Source organism: Paroedura picta, chromosome 2 (assembly GCF_049243985.1).
Source record: "Paroedura picta isolate Pp20150507F chromosome 2, Ppicta_v3.0, whole genome shotgun sequence".
NCBI classification, from domain to species: domain Eukaryota; kingdom Metazoa; phylum Chordata; class Lepidosauria; order Squamata; family Gekkonidae; genus Paroedura; species Paroedura picta.
Window position 1 is genome coordinate 148,401,424 of NC_135370.1, and position 19,063 is coordinate 148,420,486.

The 19,063-nt window shown below is 40.2% G+C and overlaps 1 protein-coding gene across 4 annotated transcripts in view; it reads right to left on the minus strand.

Moving 5' to 3' along the window:
- Nucleotides 1–664: 664 nt before the first annotated feature.
- The window catches only part of SYNDIG1L (synapse differentiation inducing 1 like), a 51,193-nt gene continuing 32,794 nt past the window's right edge, over nt 665–19,063 (minus strand). For 3 of the 4 annotated variants that reach the window (XM_077323221.1, XM_077323223.1, XM_077323222.1), the window contains exons 2-4: nt 11,833–12,313; nt 9,236–9,373; nt 665–3,895 (exon numbers count right to left, since the gene is read on the minus strand). In XM_077323221.1, the coding sequence (XP_077179336.1) occupies nt 3,737–3,895; nt 9,236–9,373; nt 11,833–12,261 (726 nt within the window). In that variant the 5' untranslated portion in view covers nt 12,262–12,313 and the 3' untranslated portion in view covers nt 665–3,736. The other variant, XM_077323224.1, reaches the window with a different exon arrangement.

A 19,063-nucleotide genomic window follows, 5' to 3' on the forward strand; every position in this document is an offset into this window, starting at 1 on the left:
CCAATCAAGTCTAAATCTCTTCCAGCCCTGCAAGGGAAAAAGAAGATTTTCATTAGCTTCTCTTCATTCTCTTGCATTGCCTGGGAGCCACACTTGAGGCACAGGCTAATCTTGTCTTGCTACAAACTTCCTGCATTTCATCCACAAGGTAACCCTTAGTATTCCTAGTGGTCATCCTGTTAGGGGTACAAACATGCAGGGATGACAGGAGCTATCAAGTATAGAGCTCTTCTTCCCCGTGGGGACTTCGGGAATTTTTTTGCTTCAAGTCTTGTCCATTTTTCCACACTTAAATCACTTCAAAACCATTTTTTCTGGACTTTGATCATTAAATGTTTCTCACCCCTTAGGCTGCGAACAGACCTGAAATTACATCCTTGCTTCAGGGCAGGGGAGCTCTTGGTTTTGTACCATGCAAAGGCATGGAAGTGAAACCCAAAAGACATGAGCCTTGCTAAAATGGCTGCAGCGGAAGCTTGTTTCACACCAAGAGTCTTTTGTTTGTAACAACATATCTTGGGGAACTGCACAGAGGAGGCATTTCCAGCTTCTCTTTAAAACAGAGCTTCCACTGAGATGGATTGGGCCTCCTCTGTCCACATTACTATTCCTCCTTCCCCTCTTTCTCCCATCTGCTTAAAATGCAGTCTGCTCCATGCCTGGCTGAAGTAGTTGGGTTTTGTTTATTTTACTTATTGCATTTTTATTCTTCCTGTCTCCAAGAAGCCCAGGGCTGTTTGCAAGCAAATTACAACATTCACTATTTTGAAATGTCAATAATGAAAAGAATAATCTACAGTCGATTAAGAAAAACATTATCTCACAATGCTTCTATACACGTGCCTTACTATCAAATGCCTGTGTGAACAGAAAAGACTGACAACATTTTCAAGAAGCCTGAAGGTTCAAGAAGAATGTGGGCCTTGAACCATGATCCACAACTAGAGAGGGTCAGGTCAGCGAAACCAATTTGCATGCTGTGGGTGACTAGATTTAATACAGAAATGGCACATTCACCATGGCATCTCCATGAACTCATAGAAGATTCATGGCTTGGTTGTGGGAAGAGGTTTTATATGTTAATGCTAGCAGTGGAAATTGTGCCAATAAGCAAATGGGCAGTGAACGCTTGTGCCAGAATACTGCCATTGTATGTTCCATCCTGGTAGTCTATGTTGCCTTTATTTATTATATATTCTGCAGAGTCTGTAAGATGGAGCTCTTCTGCCAAGCGTTTGGTTGAGGCCAGGCTGGAGACCAGGTCTAGACCAGGGGCCCCACCCTTCCCCCTCTTGTAATCAGTACCCATAAGCTGACATTGCTAGGAGCATCTAGTGGACACAGATGGTGAGAAGTAGAGTGAGGCTCTGCAGGAAAGAATAGGTTATTCATTGTGGCCGCCATTGACGATGAGCTGTTATAATGTACTGCGTTTTAATAGTTTTATATTTTGTTGTAAACCACCATGAGCCGGCCTGGCCGAGAGTGGCCACCTAAAAATTAAATAAATAAATAAATAAATAAATAAATAAATAAATAAATAAATAAATAAATAGGTTATAAATGAAATAAATCTATCTTCTCCCTAGAGGGGACACAAAGTGTCTTACAGCATTCTCCATTTTATCCTCATAACCATTCTCTGAAGTAACATAGGCTGGCACAAGGTCACCCAGCAAACCTCCATGGCAGAGTGAGGATTCAAACGCAGGTCGCCCATATCTTAGCCCAGCACTCTAATAACTACAATGTGCAAACAGGAGGAAAGTGGCCATGTTCTTTTCCAGCTAAAGCTTATCACTCCTCTTCATGGCTTTCTCCCTCGCAGCATTTTACAATAATACACAACAACAGCCTCCTTACTAAAGACAACCATTTCCCTCAGGGATGGTCACCACTCAAGGATGTAGACGATTAGGATATGGATCCAGATCCCCACTTTGCCATGACGCTTTCTGCATGACTGTTCACCAGTAATTTCCTCTCAGGTTAACCCACCTCACAAGATTATTGTGAGGACAAAATGAGAAAGAGAGAATAATGTACATGGCCCTGAGGTCCTTGGAGAAAAACTGAGAGAAAAGGTGACAGAATCCCTCAGTACCACCACGCTGGAAATCCAATCACCCAGAGATAGCTGCATGCAATCAATAACAGGAAATCCACTTTGTGTAATTAGACCTGCCAGCAAATGTTAAATGTGCCTTGTTTGGATTGGACTCAGGTGGCTAGACCTCATTCAATCTAGAACTAAGGCCAAATACAGATTTAGAACTGCTGGGTCAGGAATAGACAAAAAAGTAACCTATATAGAGATCCTACTGTGCCTCCAGATGCTGAATAGCCTACTAAATGCATGCATACACAAAACAGAATCTACTTGAAGGATTTCACAAGAAAGGTCTTATAGCCTACCTGCTTTCTGTGTTCTGGGTGAGTTTGAGGAGTTATTGCAAGGCAGCTCCATGCATTTGACCTGAATTTGTTCCAAAAGCCCAATTAAAGAATGAACTGGGATTTTAATGGAATGCAAGAGGTTTAAGAGCAAGCATTCCATCTTAATTCACTACTTAAGTGTGTGTACAATTGTGGGCAGAACAAGGGCTCTTGTCTTAGGTAAGATTCCAATGACAGCAATAGAACCATTTTTACATAGAAATTCTAATTGCTACAAGGTGTCTTATTTACACTATATTTTTAATTAGTAATCCTATGAGTTTACCATCATGTGGTAAGATCTACAATATCCTGGAAAATCTTCCAGGATGTGATATTTTGTAATTATACCACGTCACCCCTTGATGACTGTTATATTTCATAATGTTCATGTTAAAGCCACTTTAACAGTGAACATTGCGAGTATAATTCACACAACTAAAAATAGTCAAAATTAGGAGGCCCTTGACTTTTCCAAACACTGTCAAGGAGTTCAGTTATAATGACGATAACAAACAATGCACAAAACTTCTTTTCATTGTCTTATTTAGAGTAGTATGCATCTCAAGATGGAAATAATACATTTTATTGGTATAGGATTAAACTAGGGGGAAAGCCTGGCGTAAGAGTTGTTGGCTGGTAGTTAGGGTATGTGAACCTGGAAGAGAACCTGAATCAAGGTTGGCATCAAAAAGAGCATAATGACTCAGGGGTGAATTACAAGCATTTGATACAGCAGATTGTGTCACTGGCATAAAAGTGAGACTGTTCTCCTGGTCCCTAACAAACCACTATGCAAAACTCTGTCCTATCTCCCAAAGGAAAGGCTTCCAATGAATAGAATCTTCCCCTGCTTTTCATTATATACCTTGGATCCAGGCAAGACCTTGGATCCAACATGTGACTGAATTTCATGGGCAGCAGGCCTGGCACACAAGAACATTGATTTGAGAACACCCTGCACACAACACACATTTAAGGGGGGGAAATCTAAAAGAAAATACCCTTTGCACAATTTTTTTCTTTCTGAAAGTCTCAAACTTCAGCCTGTTTAGACTGTGCTGTCTTTCACACCAGAGAGGGCATTTTTAAATCTTGTTATTCCATGTTGTAAAGTAGGTCACAATCTATAGTTCATTGGGGGAAAAATGAATGAGAATACACAGTATCTTGGAGCACACAGCACTGTGTGGAGAGAGCTCCTTGCAAGCATAGTGTCCTATCTTTCATAGGAAAGTCCTTAATCCAAGAGGATTGTCCATCAGGTCAGGAGAGGTGAGCTTTCAAACAAAGGCCTTTCCTATACATGGCCACCTTTAGATAGGTAAGCAATCAGTGCAACAATCACTCCAACATATACACCTGTGCCAATAGTGATGGAAAGGGCAGCCAGGAATAACGCTCGACGGGAAGCTGAGCTGGCCAGGTGGAAGTCCCCCTTTGAGACTGCTTTGCTGGTCTGGAAAGAAAACAAAACAGTATTTAAGCTGAGATCCTCTTTTCAAGCCCTGCCTGCAAAGGTAAGAGTCATGGCCTTTTCACTGGTGGCATCTCACCTTTGGAATACCCCCCCCCCCTTAAGGCTTACCTGGTGGCTCCTTTACTCTCCTTTAGGTGCCGAGACAAAACATTTTTTTTGTAATCAATAAATCTAAGTACTCACAGGAGCTGCAGAACACAACTTCTTTATTGCAACCCAGCTCCAACAAAACATAGGAAAATGAAAGCTAAGGAAGAAGAACAAATTCAGAGAGTGGAGTTTCCCAACACTCCTAATCAGGCTTCAGTTAACTCTTTGCTATCCAGTTTACTAAAGTTTTCCTTTACCCAGGCTTTAAATAAGGGATTCCATATTTTAGATGTTTTATTGTCTTATCTTAGCCTTTGGACTCTTATCAATATTATTTTAGCTTGTTCCTTGTAAGAAACTGTCATTACTTAGACTGTTTACCTGCATGGTTTTTAGCAAGTTGGACTGTTTCATTCATGTGTTTTTAATTGGTAATTGTTTTTATTACTTTTACTATTATAGTATTTCACCTCAAGCAGATCTGCAGAGGAAACATACACATTTTCCAAATACATAAATATTTAAGCAAGCTATTGAAATCACCTAACATTCCTAATCGATACCAGCTTTTCTTTTCTTTTTTAGTAAAGAAGGCATGCTCTTATCTAAAAATTGGTAGTGGAAATGAATTAGATAATTCATGAGTTGGATCATGAGACTTTCTGTTGCAGAGATTTGGACAAAATTGCTATAAACTTTCCATAGCCCTTGGGATAAGACTGGGATGTAAATTTAATATGTAAGCAAAGAAATAAGGCACAACAGGCCTATCAAATGTTATTAGATAAGATACCTATTTAGAATGAGATGCTAGGAGTTCTAAGAATAAGATACTAGGACAACCAATAAGAGATGACTATCATTGTGATATTCTGAGTTTTCAGAGGCATCTGGCTAGTCATTGTCATATGCAGAATGTCAGATTCTGGTTTGATCCAAATTGCAGTTATTATGTTTTATGCTATCTGTTCATTCAGTGACTGTATTCAGTTGCTTCTCCAGGATATTTCTTTGGAAATGAGCTGACCCAGATTCACTGAAATACTCATTATGAGAAAACTGTGTCATTACATTACTAATAATATGTGTTCTTGTCCTCTTTATCCCTTTCTTCACAATTTACCTCAGGTATACAAGACTTCTCCAGAATGTATATTAATTCAACACATACTGTCTGTGAAAGCTACATGGCACATCATACCTGTTGTTGAATCAAGGTTAAAAAATATTCCTTTTTAGGTCCATCACTAGTTACCTGAACTGCTCAAAGTTCTGCAGAATTATGCCTGTTTCTGATTCCTAAAGTGCTGTCAGGGGCTATCCTGGCCCATCCTCAGTAGAGAAGGAAGACTTCTCATAAGAGGAAGGTTCCACAGGGAAAGAAGAGATTTCTGTGATCCCCATTACACCTTATCCCCCCCTCCCCAAGTCTGAGGGATAACACTAGTTTAACCTTGCCTCGGCTTGTTTGCCATCCCTGTATCCCCAGGCAGAGAACAGGACAGACACTATTCACTAGCTACCACACCCGACAATTTAATAATATTAAAGAATGAATACTAATGTGGACCTCTCTCCACTGAACTTATCTACTGTCTTTCCACTTTTTCCCTAGTGATATTAAGACCAAAACCCAGAAAGACCTAGGTGTTCTGGAAGGTCTTTGATATAGGATAAATAATTCTTTACAGTACTGATTCCTCTTACTGCTGATTTGATCCTATGATACTAATCTGATACTGATTTTGTAGTGGGAGCTGGTTATGAAGATTTTTATGGCTCCTGATCTTATTTTATGGTAGTTTATTATTAAATTAAATTTAGATAATTTAGACCTTACTTTTCTCCCCAATAGGGACCTTAATCAACTTAGCACATTGCTCTCCCATCCTCTATCTCTCCTTATAACAGCAACAGTCCTGTGCGGCAGGTTAGGCAGAAATAAGAGAGTAATTGACCCAAGACCATTCAGAAAGCATCCATGATGAGTTGGGATTTGAACCTTGATCTCCCACTTGGTCTGACAATCTGATCTCTATTCCATGTTGGCTCTCAACTGATGCTGCTAGACTGTTGTGTATTTTGGGATTCACTATTCTATGTTCTAATGTTGCATTATACTCTAAGATTGTAAGCTGCCATTTGATGTTTTAGGAAAGGGGAAGGTGGAGGCATACATTACCTAAGTAAATTATTCCCTTCAAAAGGACTATGGCATAATATTTTTGGTATGGATGTCAAACGTATGTTTACTGTTCTTCAGTTCTTTTTTCTGACCATTCCAATATCACAGTTCACTTGAAAATCCATTGTTGCTGGGGTTGAGACTGGTTTGTTATTTATTGTTCTGTTCTTCAACAAGTCCTATATTTAAATAGTGTTTAATAAATATAAGAATTCTACCTCTCAGCTTGGGTTTTCAGATTCCCTAAACTGGCCTTCATTTAAGTCTGTACTGAAAGCTGTTGAAAGCCTAACCCAAAAGTCAAACACCATCTTTCTTCCACATCTCATTCATTCTTAATTAAAACCTACAAAGTGACTTCTGCTGGCTAAATTTGATTACTATGTAACTTGACAGAAATCTGTGGAAACCCACTGGTGTAATCACAAAGTAACAGAAAGAATGCTGCCTTCAGACTGCCAATCTTTTAAACTTCTTTCATTTCCCTCTACATAAACTATTTATAGTAATAGGAAAATGCAGTTGATATCATCTGTTTGGACATCAGCCAAGCTTCTGATAAAGTACAACACAGAAAATTACTATTTAAACTGGATAAAGGATGGTAAGGAACTGGTTAAAAGGATGCAAAGAAAAGGTTATGCAAAAAAAGCAAATGGCAGATTGCAGACAGCAAAAAAAGAGGACTTCCTCACCAATCAGTCTCAGGACTTATTTTATTAATTAGGGACCCTGGGGAGGAAAGTAGGACATTGCTGATGAAATCTGTAAATGACACCAGGCCTAGAAGCCTTGTAAATGCAAGCAAGAACTGGGTAGTTATGCAGGATGAACCAGAGTAATATAATTTATATTAGACTCATTAATATCAATGTTGATCACATATATTTGGAACTTATACCAACGGTCTTTTTTGTCAGCCTCTAGACAGGGAAGAACACCTGGAGGTAGCATATTCTTACACAATATGATTTATAAGCCCCTTATATGATATGTTTACAAACAGAGTGCTTGTCATCAATGACTTGCCTGGTCTTTTGAAGTATGAAACTAACAATTTTTGATCTTCCTCATAATTCCAGTGGATAGCCATTGGTAATTTTCTGGGTAATAATGAGGAAAATTATTTTTCTTTCTTCCCATTGAATATGAAGAAATGAGCCCTGACTGGAATAAAAGATGTTAGTCGTTAAGGTGGTACTGGATTTCTATTTTGATCTTCCTCAGATGTATGTGGCTCTGGAGGAAAAGGTGAAGGACTTGGGAGCACAGGTTGTGTTTTTGTCCCTGTCAATGGCCATGATTTAGGAAGGGAAAGAAAAATAATGCAAATAAATGTCTGACTACGTCATTGGAGTCATCGTGAAAGGTTTGGATTTATGGACCATGGCTTATGTTATAATGATGCGGCTCTTCTCTCAGAAGATGGTTTGCACCTCACAAGGGTAGGGAAAAATATTTTTGTGAAAAATCTTGCAGACCTGGTGAAGAGGGCTTTAATTCAATGGGGGGGGGGGATGAGACAAATTCAAAACCTAGTTTGGTGACAATAACTGTAGGTGGGAACCCTGCAGATTTACAGAGAATGGCACACATACAGGGAAGAAGAAGAATTGGTTCTTATATGCCGCTTTTCTCTGACTGAAGGAGGCTCAAAGCGGCTTACAGTCGCCTTCCCTTTCCTCTCCCTACAACAGTGAGGTGGGTGAGGCTGAGAGAACCCTGTTATCACTACTCGGTCAGAACAGTTTTATCAGTGCCATGGCGAGCCCAAGGTCACCCAGCTGGCTGCATGTGGGGGAATGCAGAATTGAGCCTGGCATGCCAGATTAGAAGTCCGCACTCCTAACCACTACACCAAACTGGAACCATCAACATACAGGTAAATTCAAAAACTAAAAACCTGAGACACAAAAATGAAGGATTATGATGCCTCCACACTAATGCACAGAATATGGAAACAAGCAGGAAGAACTAAAAGTTCTAATAGAGGAAGGAAACTATGACCTAACAGACATTACAGATACTTGGTGCGATAACATGCACAATTGGAATATTAGGATTTAAGGGTACAACTTATTTAAAAGGGACAGACAAATAAAGAAGGGGAGGAGTAGCAGTATATGTTAAGCATATGAGGAACTACATGTATCTGTGGATGAAAGGCTTTCTTGGGAGGTGGTAGGTTCTCCTTCTCCTTCTGGAGGTTTTGAAGCAGAGGCTAGATAGCCGTCTGGCAGAAATGCTAATTCTGTGAACTTAGGCAGATTGTAAGTGAATGAATAGAAGGGAGTATGTGGGTACTTGTCTCTCGTGGCCATTTCCTGCATTCTGCAGGGGGTTGATGACCCTGGAGGTCCCTTCCAGTTCTATGATACTACAATTCTATGATTCCTACTCTTATCATCTGAAGTAAGGTGGATCTTGACCAGAGTCAGAGCTTTCTTTTGGGTGGCACCTCAGTTATGTAATACCTTCTCCACTACCTCTGCCTAACCTTTTGAATTTCAGGCACCAAGTCTAAATGTTTCTGTTTATTCACATTTTGGTTTGTATGCATTAAAAAAAACTGGATTTGTTACTTTTAATTCTTGAGGATTCTGCTCTCCTCCCTCATTTTACATCATATTTTACCTCATGCTCATGATTAGTTTTTTGATTTATTGCAATGTGCTGATATCAACCCAGAAGTGATGTTGGCATCCTGTGGTCATTGAGGGGATGGCACTCTGGTTTTGGGGCAAATCTGTATGATTTGAAGCAAATTCTACCAAATAGTTTTGTCCAAAATCCAGAATGTTGCCCCTCTCACATCTCCCACATGCTGACCTCATTTATGGGTGATGACAATACAGTGTGGCACTCCTCCCCCATTTGGGAATGGTCCTGCCCCTCCCCTGCCAGCAGCATCAAAGGACCTGAGAACACTAAACATAATTATTTATCCTGCTGTGTACGCCCTGTAGGTCACATCTATGGATAATTCTATAAACCAAGAAGAGTACTATCAACAGAAAGAGACTTTAGCTGATGAAAATGCTTACCCCTTGAGAAAAGTAGAAGGCAGCAATTCCCAGAGGCCAGAAACAGCAAAGCATGGAGAAAATGGCCAAGCCCAGGTGGTCTCGAGGAGGAAGCATCAGAAAATGATCTTCACTCTCACTGTCACTTGAGGAGTCACTCTGGAAAGCAAATTATTTTCATTATAGTGAGCAATTGGCATTCCCAGCAGGAGCAGCAAGTATAAACAGATCACACTTCCCAAGTTTGGTGCCACCACCACACTATACTTGTTCAGGTAAATGACACACATGACACATGTGATCTTCGTCAGGCAGAAAACTTCCTCGTTAAGCAATACAGTGCAAGTCTCCACAGGAACTTCCCATATCACAAGAGACAGACAGAGATTCACACTGTGTATCTTCCCAGAAAAAGCAGCTAGTATAGGTCATTCGGTGGGGACTGAATGAGGCATCACATCTATTGCCATTCCCTCCTTCACATCTAAAACATTTGATATCTCTTAGGCAATAGGTGCTGCATTTGAGTCTACTGATTGAGAAAGGACTTATTGGTTTTTATCCACATTTAATTTATAGTAATCTACCACTTATTTTAAATTAGTGAGACTTCAAGGAATCTAGTCAGAAAACAAGACACTTGTGAATTTTAGTGATTTGCATGTTGATGGTGCTGTTCCATATATCTACAGGGATAACCTAGTATGTCTTAACTAACTGAAGATTAATTAATCCAATTAAGAAAGAAGTACAATGGAAGGGAAACGTGAGAGAGGTTTAGGAAATTATGCATTGGAGAGATAACCTTTTCTCCTCCCAGAATACTAGAATTCAATACACCCTATGAAGTTGATGGGCAATAAGTTCAGGAGGGACAAAACAATGTACTTCTTTACTCAGTAAGTGATTAAAATGAAGAATCCACTGCCAGAAGATGTAGTGACAAGCACAGATGGCTTTAAAAATAGGTCTAACAGTGGCTAATATCCATAGTGACTATAGGGGACTTCCACATTCAGAGGCAATAAACAGTAGTGTTTACTGAACAGTAGTGCCGGGAGGCAACATCAGGGGAAAGCTTGAGTTCTGTGCCAGTTTGGTGTAGTGGTTAGTTAGTTCTAATCTGGCGAGCCCCCCGCATACAGCCAGCTGGATGACCATGGGCTCGCCACAGCCCTGATAAAGCTGTTCTGATCAAGCAGTAATATCAGGGCTCTCTCAGCCTCACCCACCCCACAGGGTGTCTGTTGTGGGGAGAGGAAAGGCAAATATAAATCACTTTGAAACTCCTTCAGGTAGAAAAAAGTGGCATATATGAACCAACTCTTCTTCTTCGATGCTCCATTGTTAGCCCTCTAGAATAAATGGCTGACCACTGTGTGAGAGAGGGTGTTGGACTAGCTGGACCATTGGTTCGATCCAACAAGGTTCTTCTTACTATATGCCCATCATGTTAGTCATCAAATCTAAAAAACAGAACTGGAATAAAAAAACCCTGCAAGTGGCAAATAGACTTGCAAATCTAAACAAATAATCAGAATAGTATATAAATCCTAGAGATATATCGGTGTATGGGCAACCCTTAAGGAAGCTGGTACCAAAATTATATTAGCTTAATAAATATTTAAGCTGCTGTATTCAGATCACTGATTCCAGAGGGAACTTATGATTTTTCTGATGGGCTTTTGTGCACTGAGTACTCTGGGAATTTGAGTCAGAAGTTTATTATGTAGGAAAAAATGGCAAGTGTTTGATTTGTTCTATAATTACTATTATCACTTTATACCTCCTCTATTTATTGGGAACTTAAATGTAGTTAGGGACACAGCCTTCTCTTATTAAACAAAGCAGCGTGAAATTACAAAGCAACAACAACAGTTTTAGATCCCCCCCCACTCATTTTTTTCAGCACTGGGCCATCCGTATAAATATCAGGCATCCTATGGCGTTTTCTCTTTCCCAAGGTGCTTCTGTTACATTGTCTGGTTATAATATTTTAGGACATCTATCACCACTGTGGCATTTAAGTAGAATTTTTTCACCCTCCCACACTTCCTCTCATTAAGTATTTTCTTTCTCCTGTCTCTAATTTTACCTCTGTCTTTCCAATAATACTTTCTTTCATTTTTCTTAACAATATCACAAAGGGAGGATAAGGATTTGGGGGGCTTCTAATATCATATCCTCTAATCCTAAAACTTCTGGGATGTGAGGTGGGAATCTAGACTTTCTGGATGCTCATTTTTCTCTCAAGCTACATTCTCAGTTCACTATTTGAGGATCTGAGATTACTGCAACTCACCTGCATTAAGGATAACCTGAGTTACCGAAAGATTGTGGATATTAGTCTAAAGAGTGAAAACTCTTACTTATTTTATATGGTATCCTTAAAAATAGCTCAGTACATTTTATTCCTAATGCATTACATTGTAAGACTGGCCCCTCAAGTATAAAGTTCTCTCTGAGGGATCAGGCCTTGTATCTCTCAGGTTATGGAAATTATTATACATCATTTACCTCAGAAGGCAGAACAAGGTTTTTCATAAATCTACATCCAAAATGTAAGCATGCTCATTCAGTCCCCCGCATGCATTAGGATTGTAATCTATGAAACATACTTCATATTCCTGGAATTCTTCCTCCTCCACTTCATAGGACACTGTCTGGATTTTGATGTCATTCTCCATGAGTGACCGTCCTTGTATTTCCTGCCCATCAGAAGGTTCAATGGGGCACTCTTTGTCTTCTGTGAAGGTTGTTTCACAACTCTCAACTTTGTTGTCCTTGACTTTGACACTGGTCTCATCTTTCACCAGGATAAAATTTGGACCATACAATGCTTCAACAGCCAGCTGTAGAGAACTGGCATCCAACAGCTGGTGAGTCCTCGCATTGCCAGTGTTTTGGAAGATGTAAGAGTACAGTTTGCCTGGACAACGGTGGCCAGCATAGTCCTGGTGGTTGTGCTGATGGAAAGTATAACTGCCATGAAGGTGCCCATTGTTCTTGGCTAACAGGGGGTTCTGAAGTTCACTCAGACTTTCCATCCTACTGAAAACTCTATGCAAACCGTTTCTAAATAGGTGACTGTCAGAAGTCCTGAAGAACAGAAAGGAAGAATATGTGAGTTCTAGAAGAATTCCTGGAGATGAAGCCATATTATATGCATATCTGGCCAATGCAGTCTGTGCTGCAGTGCTAGGAACAAGTAGATTGAAATCCTTTTCATATAAGTGAAAAGGATTGACATACGTTTGGTGTCACATCATCTGAACTCAAAAGGCTTCTAGTTCAGTAAGGTGGAAATCTCCTGAGGGGGAACTGTGGGTTGGCTGCATGTTGTAATGCCACAGCTCGAAAAAACAAAAAACAACAACCCAAAATGGTAAGATATAGCACTCTACCTCTTGTGAGAGTCTGTAGCTGGAAATAAGACATTTGAGTGATTTTTATGACAATGCTTAGTTAAAATGGCTTTAAATGTCCCAAGGAAGGAATAAATAGATAGTTGTGCTTCCTCTTTTAAATATAATGTTTGAAAAGGAATTTTTAGGGAGAGAATATATGAATTGTTCATTCATCCAGAGCTTCTGCGTTTGTGCCATATGAATTCATTTTCAAGTATCAAAACAGAAATTCAGTGAGAGGGAGTACACTTCTGTGTCAGTTCTCACACTGATATCAGAAGCCACACTGGAGTTTCAACAAGCCTGAAGTGCTTTTTTACCAACTCTTTGCAAATATGTTATTTAGTGCTGTGAGAAAATACTGTATGCCAAGCATGAAATTACTGCAAGGAAAATGCAGATGCACAACATGTTGCATTGAAACCTTTGTCAAAATACTAAAGATCTGAACTGAATGTCATATGGTGTTTTGGTAACTTAGGGGGGAAAAGGACTTTTTGTGAAGAAGATAGGCCTCCCTAGAAACAGAAACACACTTGTCAGTGTAGACATGCCCTGTTTTGATGGGAGCTAACAGCATTTGGCTGAACGACTAGGAATTAAAGCATGTACTTCCCCACTATGACCAAAATATGATCTGAAAACTGCCTCTTCTTGAGTCTTCTTGTCAGCCTTATTGTGGCAAGTACTGAGATCAGACTGCGAACATTATGATAAGATGAGAAGGTCAAAGCCATCACGTTGGCTAGAATGTGTTGTGCAATGCCCTTTCTCCTTGGCAGCCTGAGAAAGAGGGAACGGAATCTGATGTAAATGCTTAGCACATTCTTTATGCTGGGTCATAACTTCCTACAGAGAGTAACAGATGGCCCTGGCACAGATCTGAAGTTGGCATTCTCTCTCAAGAACCTTCTTGGCATCGTAAACAAGCAGGGCACATATTGAATCACAGCCCCTTCATTTGTGAGTGGTTCCAGGAATATTATATATTCTGCATACTAAAGAAGAGCTATACAGTTCTGTAGAAGTTGGACTGAAACTTGCAAGGAGAAAGTGGGAATTATGGGAATGCAGAAAGAAAATGGAGAAAGATTCAGATACAGAATATGCCTGATACAGAAATATTTTCAAAGGCCTCATACATATGACATTGCATTTTTATTGCAGGTGTGCATTTCATATCAAATTTGAGTTAATAGTGAAGGAAACTAAAAGTCCATAGAGTTTGCTCCCACCCTGATATCATCACATCACTGTCACATGACATTAAGAACAAAACACAAGGACATTAAAAAACAGACTCTGCAAGGTCTGACCAGCAGTTCAAGTAATCCAATGTCCTGTGCCATCCAGTTGACCTAGAGGGTTCACAAACAAGCTCAGACACTGCTTCCTATCACTGAAAGTTAGTGGCCAGTGGTATGAAAAAATCATGGCAATTTTGAACAAATCAAAATTTTTTTCTATAAAATTCTTGAATTGTAAATTGTAACTAGGGATGAACCACACAACCTATTAGACCTGTGGGTTCAATCAGGACACAGACATTTCAGTTCCAACCCAAAGAGAACTTTTATTAACACGCAGGAAAACTGAACTGAACTGCAACAGGGAAATATACAGCCCACACCCCCTTAGAGACAGTATCAGTTGTTAACGGACCCTTACAATTGGCTACCAAACACACTCTGTTGATTGGCTGCTTGCCACATTGTAGCAAATCACAATTGACCAAAGAGCCAGGTCCTGGCCCAAGTCCAGATACATGAACTTTTATGGTATGAACATATATCTACATACATAATGCAACCCATGTTACAATGGCTACCTTGTCATTGCTTTGAACTGACTGAGTTAGACTGCAAACCCACCAGAATTGCCTAACTCAGCAGCATTCGACAGCATAAACAACATAGACACACACACACACACACACAAACTAATTAGGAGGAAATTTGCTATTACCATCAGTAGAAGCAAGATTATACTATACTACCCAGTGGCTGGACTAGAACTGAGGAGACCCAGGATCGAGTCCCTGCTGACTGCATCATTTTAGTCATTTTCTCCCCGCTAAACCTACCTCACAGGGCTGTTTTCAAGGCACAATGGAGGAGAGGGAAGCCATGCATATCCGTGTCAATGCAAACACAGATACAATGATAACTGTGCTACACCATGGCATCAATTTTTAGGAGGAGGGGGAAGACATATGAGTAACTATCTAATTTTATGCTAATGTAAATTCCATTTTGGTAAAACAATTGCTCAAATGTTAAGTGAAATCACTTATCTAGGGGATATGAATCCAATGAAGAATGGATTCATAAGAAATGTCTCTTGTTCAAACAAATTTTATATTTTAGCAAAGTCCTAGAGAGCTGATTTTATGACAATTTTCTGCCAACATTATCTTAAATTGAGATGGATGGAAAATGGTTGCGTGAACCAGAGCCTGCCTGGAGGGCTGATAAAGAACAGCACACAGTAGTATCAGAAGGGCTCTGCTGTGCACAGCATGCCTCGGCATTCTCCCTGCTTTTATTGGAGAGCATTATTAATGATTTTGAAGGAAGAATAAAGCACAAATTAATGAACATGATTCAGATGAAAGTATATTACCCTGAGTAGCACAGAAATTATCCCAGCGGATGAAGAAAATTAAAACATTAACAGATTATTTTGATTTAAAATGGGGGCAGCTAAAAATAAATTGGACCAAAAGCATTAATAGATATTTTGCCCTGCAGTTTATGTAGCGGTTGCCATGCTGCCTCCATTTATTCTTGCTGCCCTCCAGCACCACCACTTGCCTTTGTATTTTGCATGACAACAAATAAATCTGTGGCCACCACTGAATGAAAGGCAAGGAGCTAGCAAAGGACCTAGAAGAATATCTGAATCAGTCGTGCCAACTGAACTGAATAGGCATCATAGAGATTAACCTGGAAAATCCCTACTTCAGTCAGAAATGATGGGGAAAGCTATTGTGATATAGCAGTTAGATGTCAGAGGGCCAATTTGTGTCCTTATAGCTTCTAGATGTGTTTCCACCAGACATATTCTAGATGTTCTGGACTAGAACTTATTTCCCAGGCACATGGAGCTGGCAACTCTACGGGAGAGCCACTCTATGCATCATTTATTCAAAAAGAAATGGCCCCTGGTAGCTGTTATTTGATCCTTCAAAGGCTGATGGGCTGCATGCAAGCTCCCTCATGAACATTGCTTTTGCTCCTACACTTTATCACAAAGTCCATGAACTATTGCAAATATAGGAAACCTACGAGAACACTAAGCCTTCAGGGTCTCCCAACCACCCTCTTACCTCTCACATGCCATATGTTTCTGTGTTCAGGGAATGAGTCTGGAAAACTCACTAGCATTCATGCAAGACTAAACTTTAGAACGCAGCTGAGCACAGCACCTGGTAGGACCTTGACATCACCACCAGGCATTCCTTTCTTCCAGGTACAGCTCCCACTGCAAACAAACACTAAATAATGAGGCTGTGTTGCTGTCACTGCAGTGAACGGTTTCTCTGCATATTTATAAGGCTTGTTCAGAGAGGGCCTCGTGTCTCATTTCTCCTCCTTTCATCCTTTTGAGTTTCTTGTTGTTATCCATATCTCAGCCTAGAGTGTTGCTGAACAGGAATCTCTCCCAGTCTTAGCTTAAGTTGCCAACAGGCATGAAGAAAAATGTCTTCTCCTTTTAATATTAAGAAGCTTAATGTGTGGGAATGGGCAGTTTGAAGCATTTCATGGCATGAAGGTAATAATATCAGCTGGCAAATTACATTCCTTTTAGAGCACAATTAAAGAGACTGGACAGTCTTTTTTCTCTAGGAAGTTAACAACCTTAGTGGAACCAGATGGACACCGGCTATTTTGTGAGTAGATTTTCCTAGTGACTTAAAAAAAAAAAAGGTAAAATAGTACTGTGCTGCATGACCCCAATTTGGATCAGCCTTGGTGTGGTAGAAGAGAGGAGTTTTACTTTCTTGTCTCCCTTCCCTCTGAATCAGTTCTGAACAGTTAAACCTTGTAAAAGAAAAGACATGACCATAGTTGGCTTTTCGAGGGGCTTAGATGGGTTCATGAATGACAGCTACATGTATCGCTGCTAGCCATGGTAAGAGAAGGGAACCTTCCTATTTAGATGTACTAAGCCTCTGAAAACCAGTGCTAGGGGACAATGTCAGGGGAAGCCCTTGACCTCTGTGCCCTATTTATCAGTCCTCCAGGGAAACTGGTTGACCACTTTCTGAAACAGGATGATGGAGTAGATTGAGTTCGATCCAGCAGGGCTCTTCCTATGTTCTTGTGAAAAGTTAAACTTCCTCATCCCCTGCACAATGGTCCCAATCTGAATTAGCCTACATGGCTACTTTTGTCCCTTACAAAATGCATGATGTCATCCACCCCACCCCCAGGTTTCATGTCCATGCTTTTTCCCATCCCAGTGCTTTAGTGCCAGCCTCAATGTTTGGAGGAGATCCCTAAAATTATGAGATGGGAGTCTTCATATACTGACATCATAAGGTTTAAAGGAATTGGATGCAAAGCATCTGTATCATGAAATAAGCCTCTGCAACAAGCCCTGAAAATAAACTGGTGTTACATAAATTTGCTAGGATTTTCTGTTTTCTTCTTTCACTGGAGAGATTCATGTTAAAGCTTCTTCGTACCAACTTAGCTATCAATCTTAAAATAAACCCACTTTCTTTGCTTAGATCAGCTGAGCCTTGAGTGTTATGTGATGGCCCCTGCCAGATGTTCATAAATTGTTTTTGTGGGCATCTTCATTTTCTCATAATTGTTAATAATCTGGAACTGCCAACCTTCTCCCTTTACAGCACCATTTCAAGAGAAACACAGTTGGGGTGGAAGCAATCATATGAGTGAATATTGCAGTTTGGAACCATTTCTGTCACAGGGAACAATCTAAAAGAGGGATCACTCTTCCATAGAGTCACAGTAGCCAGTGAAGAAAAAGACCTTGAAGATTTCCAGTGCATCACCTGCCAATGGAAGATTGTTCTTTTAATTGATTAGTATGGTGTTCAGTCAATATGTCCAATGATCAGTGACAGAATGTTCGCCTTCATGACACAAAATCATGCAACTCAGTATCAACTGCTAATCATCCTACAAGGCCATGCCTTTCTAGACAAATTATAAAAGGGTCAATGATCCATCTATATGCTGGTTCTCCAGAGACTCAGACAGAGGAAATGCCAAGTTTTGTTACCTAAAATATTTAACTGGAGATCAAACATGTGACTTTCTAGAGTTGAACACAAGAGTTCCTTATACTGAATCAAACCCTTGTTCCTTGAAAGGCAGGTGCTCTCCAGAGTCTCAGGAAGAGGTCTATCACATCACCTAATACCAGGTCTTTTTACTGGAGATACCAGGAATTGAATCTGAGACCTTCTGCATGCCAAGCCCGTGCTCTACCACTGAGTCACAGCCCACTAAGTCTACAAGTTCTTCAGGCAGCCCTCTTCAGCCACCCAAACAAATTGTGAGACCTCTCAATCCCATGAAGAAGAACTATAGGGCAGGGGTAGTCAACCTGTGGTCTTCCAGATGTTCATGGACTACAATTCCCATGAGCCCTTGAAAGCAACCACAGGTTGACTATCCCTGCTATAGGGAGCATGAGATTCTGCTTGGGTAACACCACCTGCGACTGTCAGGGATATAATTTGAAGTAGGGAAGTCACTAGGGAGGAAATGTATATTTGGCTGAAATAAAGCCTAGAACTTCAAATATGTATCTGCAAAGCAGACTGGACATTTCTAGTGCCAAAGTATATTTTGTTTAAATTGGGGCTTTATTGCCCAGTATCAGGCTTTTGAGATTTAAGAAATCAAACTAAATTCAAAGTGAGGCTACTCAGAAGCAGATAAAACTGTTAAAAGCAGCCATGATCCATTCTCATTTAAAACCTATTCCCATGAACTGTCAAAGGATATTCATATTCTCCCCAGTGTTCACTTGCCAAACAGAGGAAGAGCAAAACACACATGCTAAGGGAGAAAACCAAAAGTGATGGAATTGAAGTTGGATGAGACAACTGGATAAGATGCTGGTGTCCATCATCTTAGTGTGAACCTGCAGGCATTCGCTTTCCAGGCTCTTTAGGATCACAGTAGGGCTAATGATGTTTCCTACCCTGATCAGCATGGCATGTTATTCTGTCAAAGCAATGAAGTTACTGGTGGTTGACTCTGTAAATGCTGGTCTCAGCAGGCAGCCTTGGATTCCAATTTGATATCTGGCTCACTCACAGCTGGATATAATATGCCATGCTAATAGTAGATTAAGCAGCTTTCTTAGGAATCAATCAAAGTACAATTGTCTTGTAGGTAATACATTCAGTCTTTCTGTGCTCTGCTTGTGCTATGAAGCTGTCATATACTGAGTCAGACCA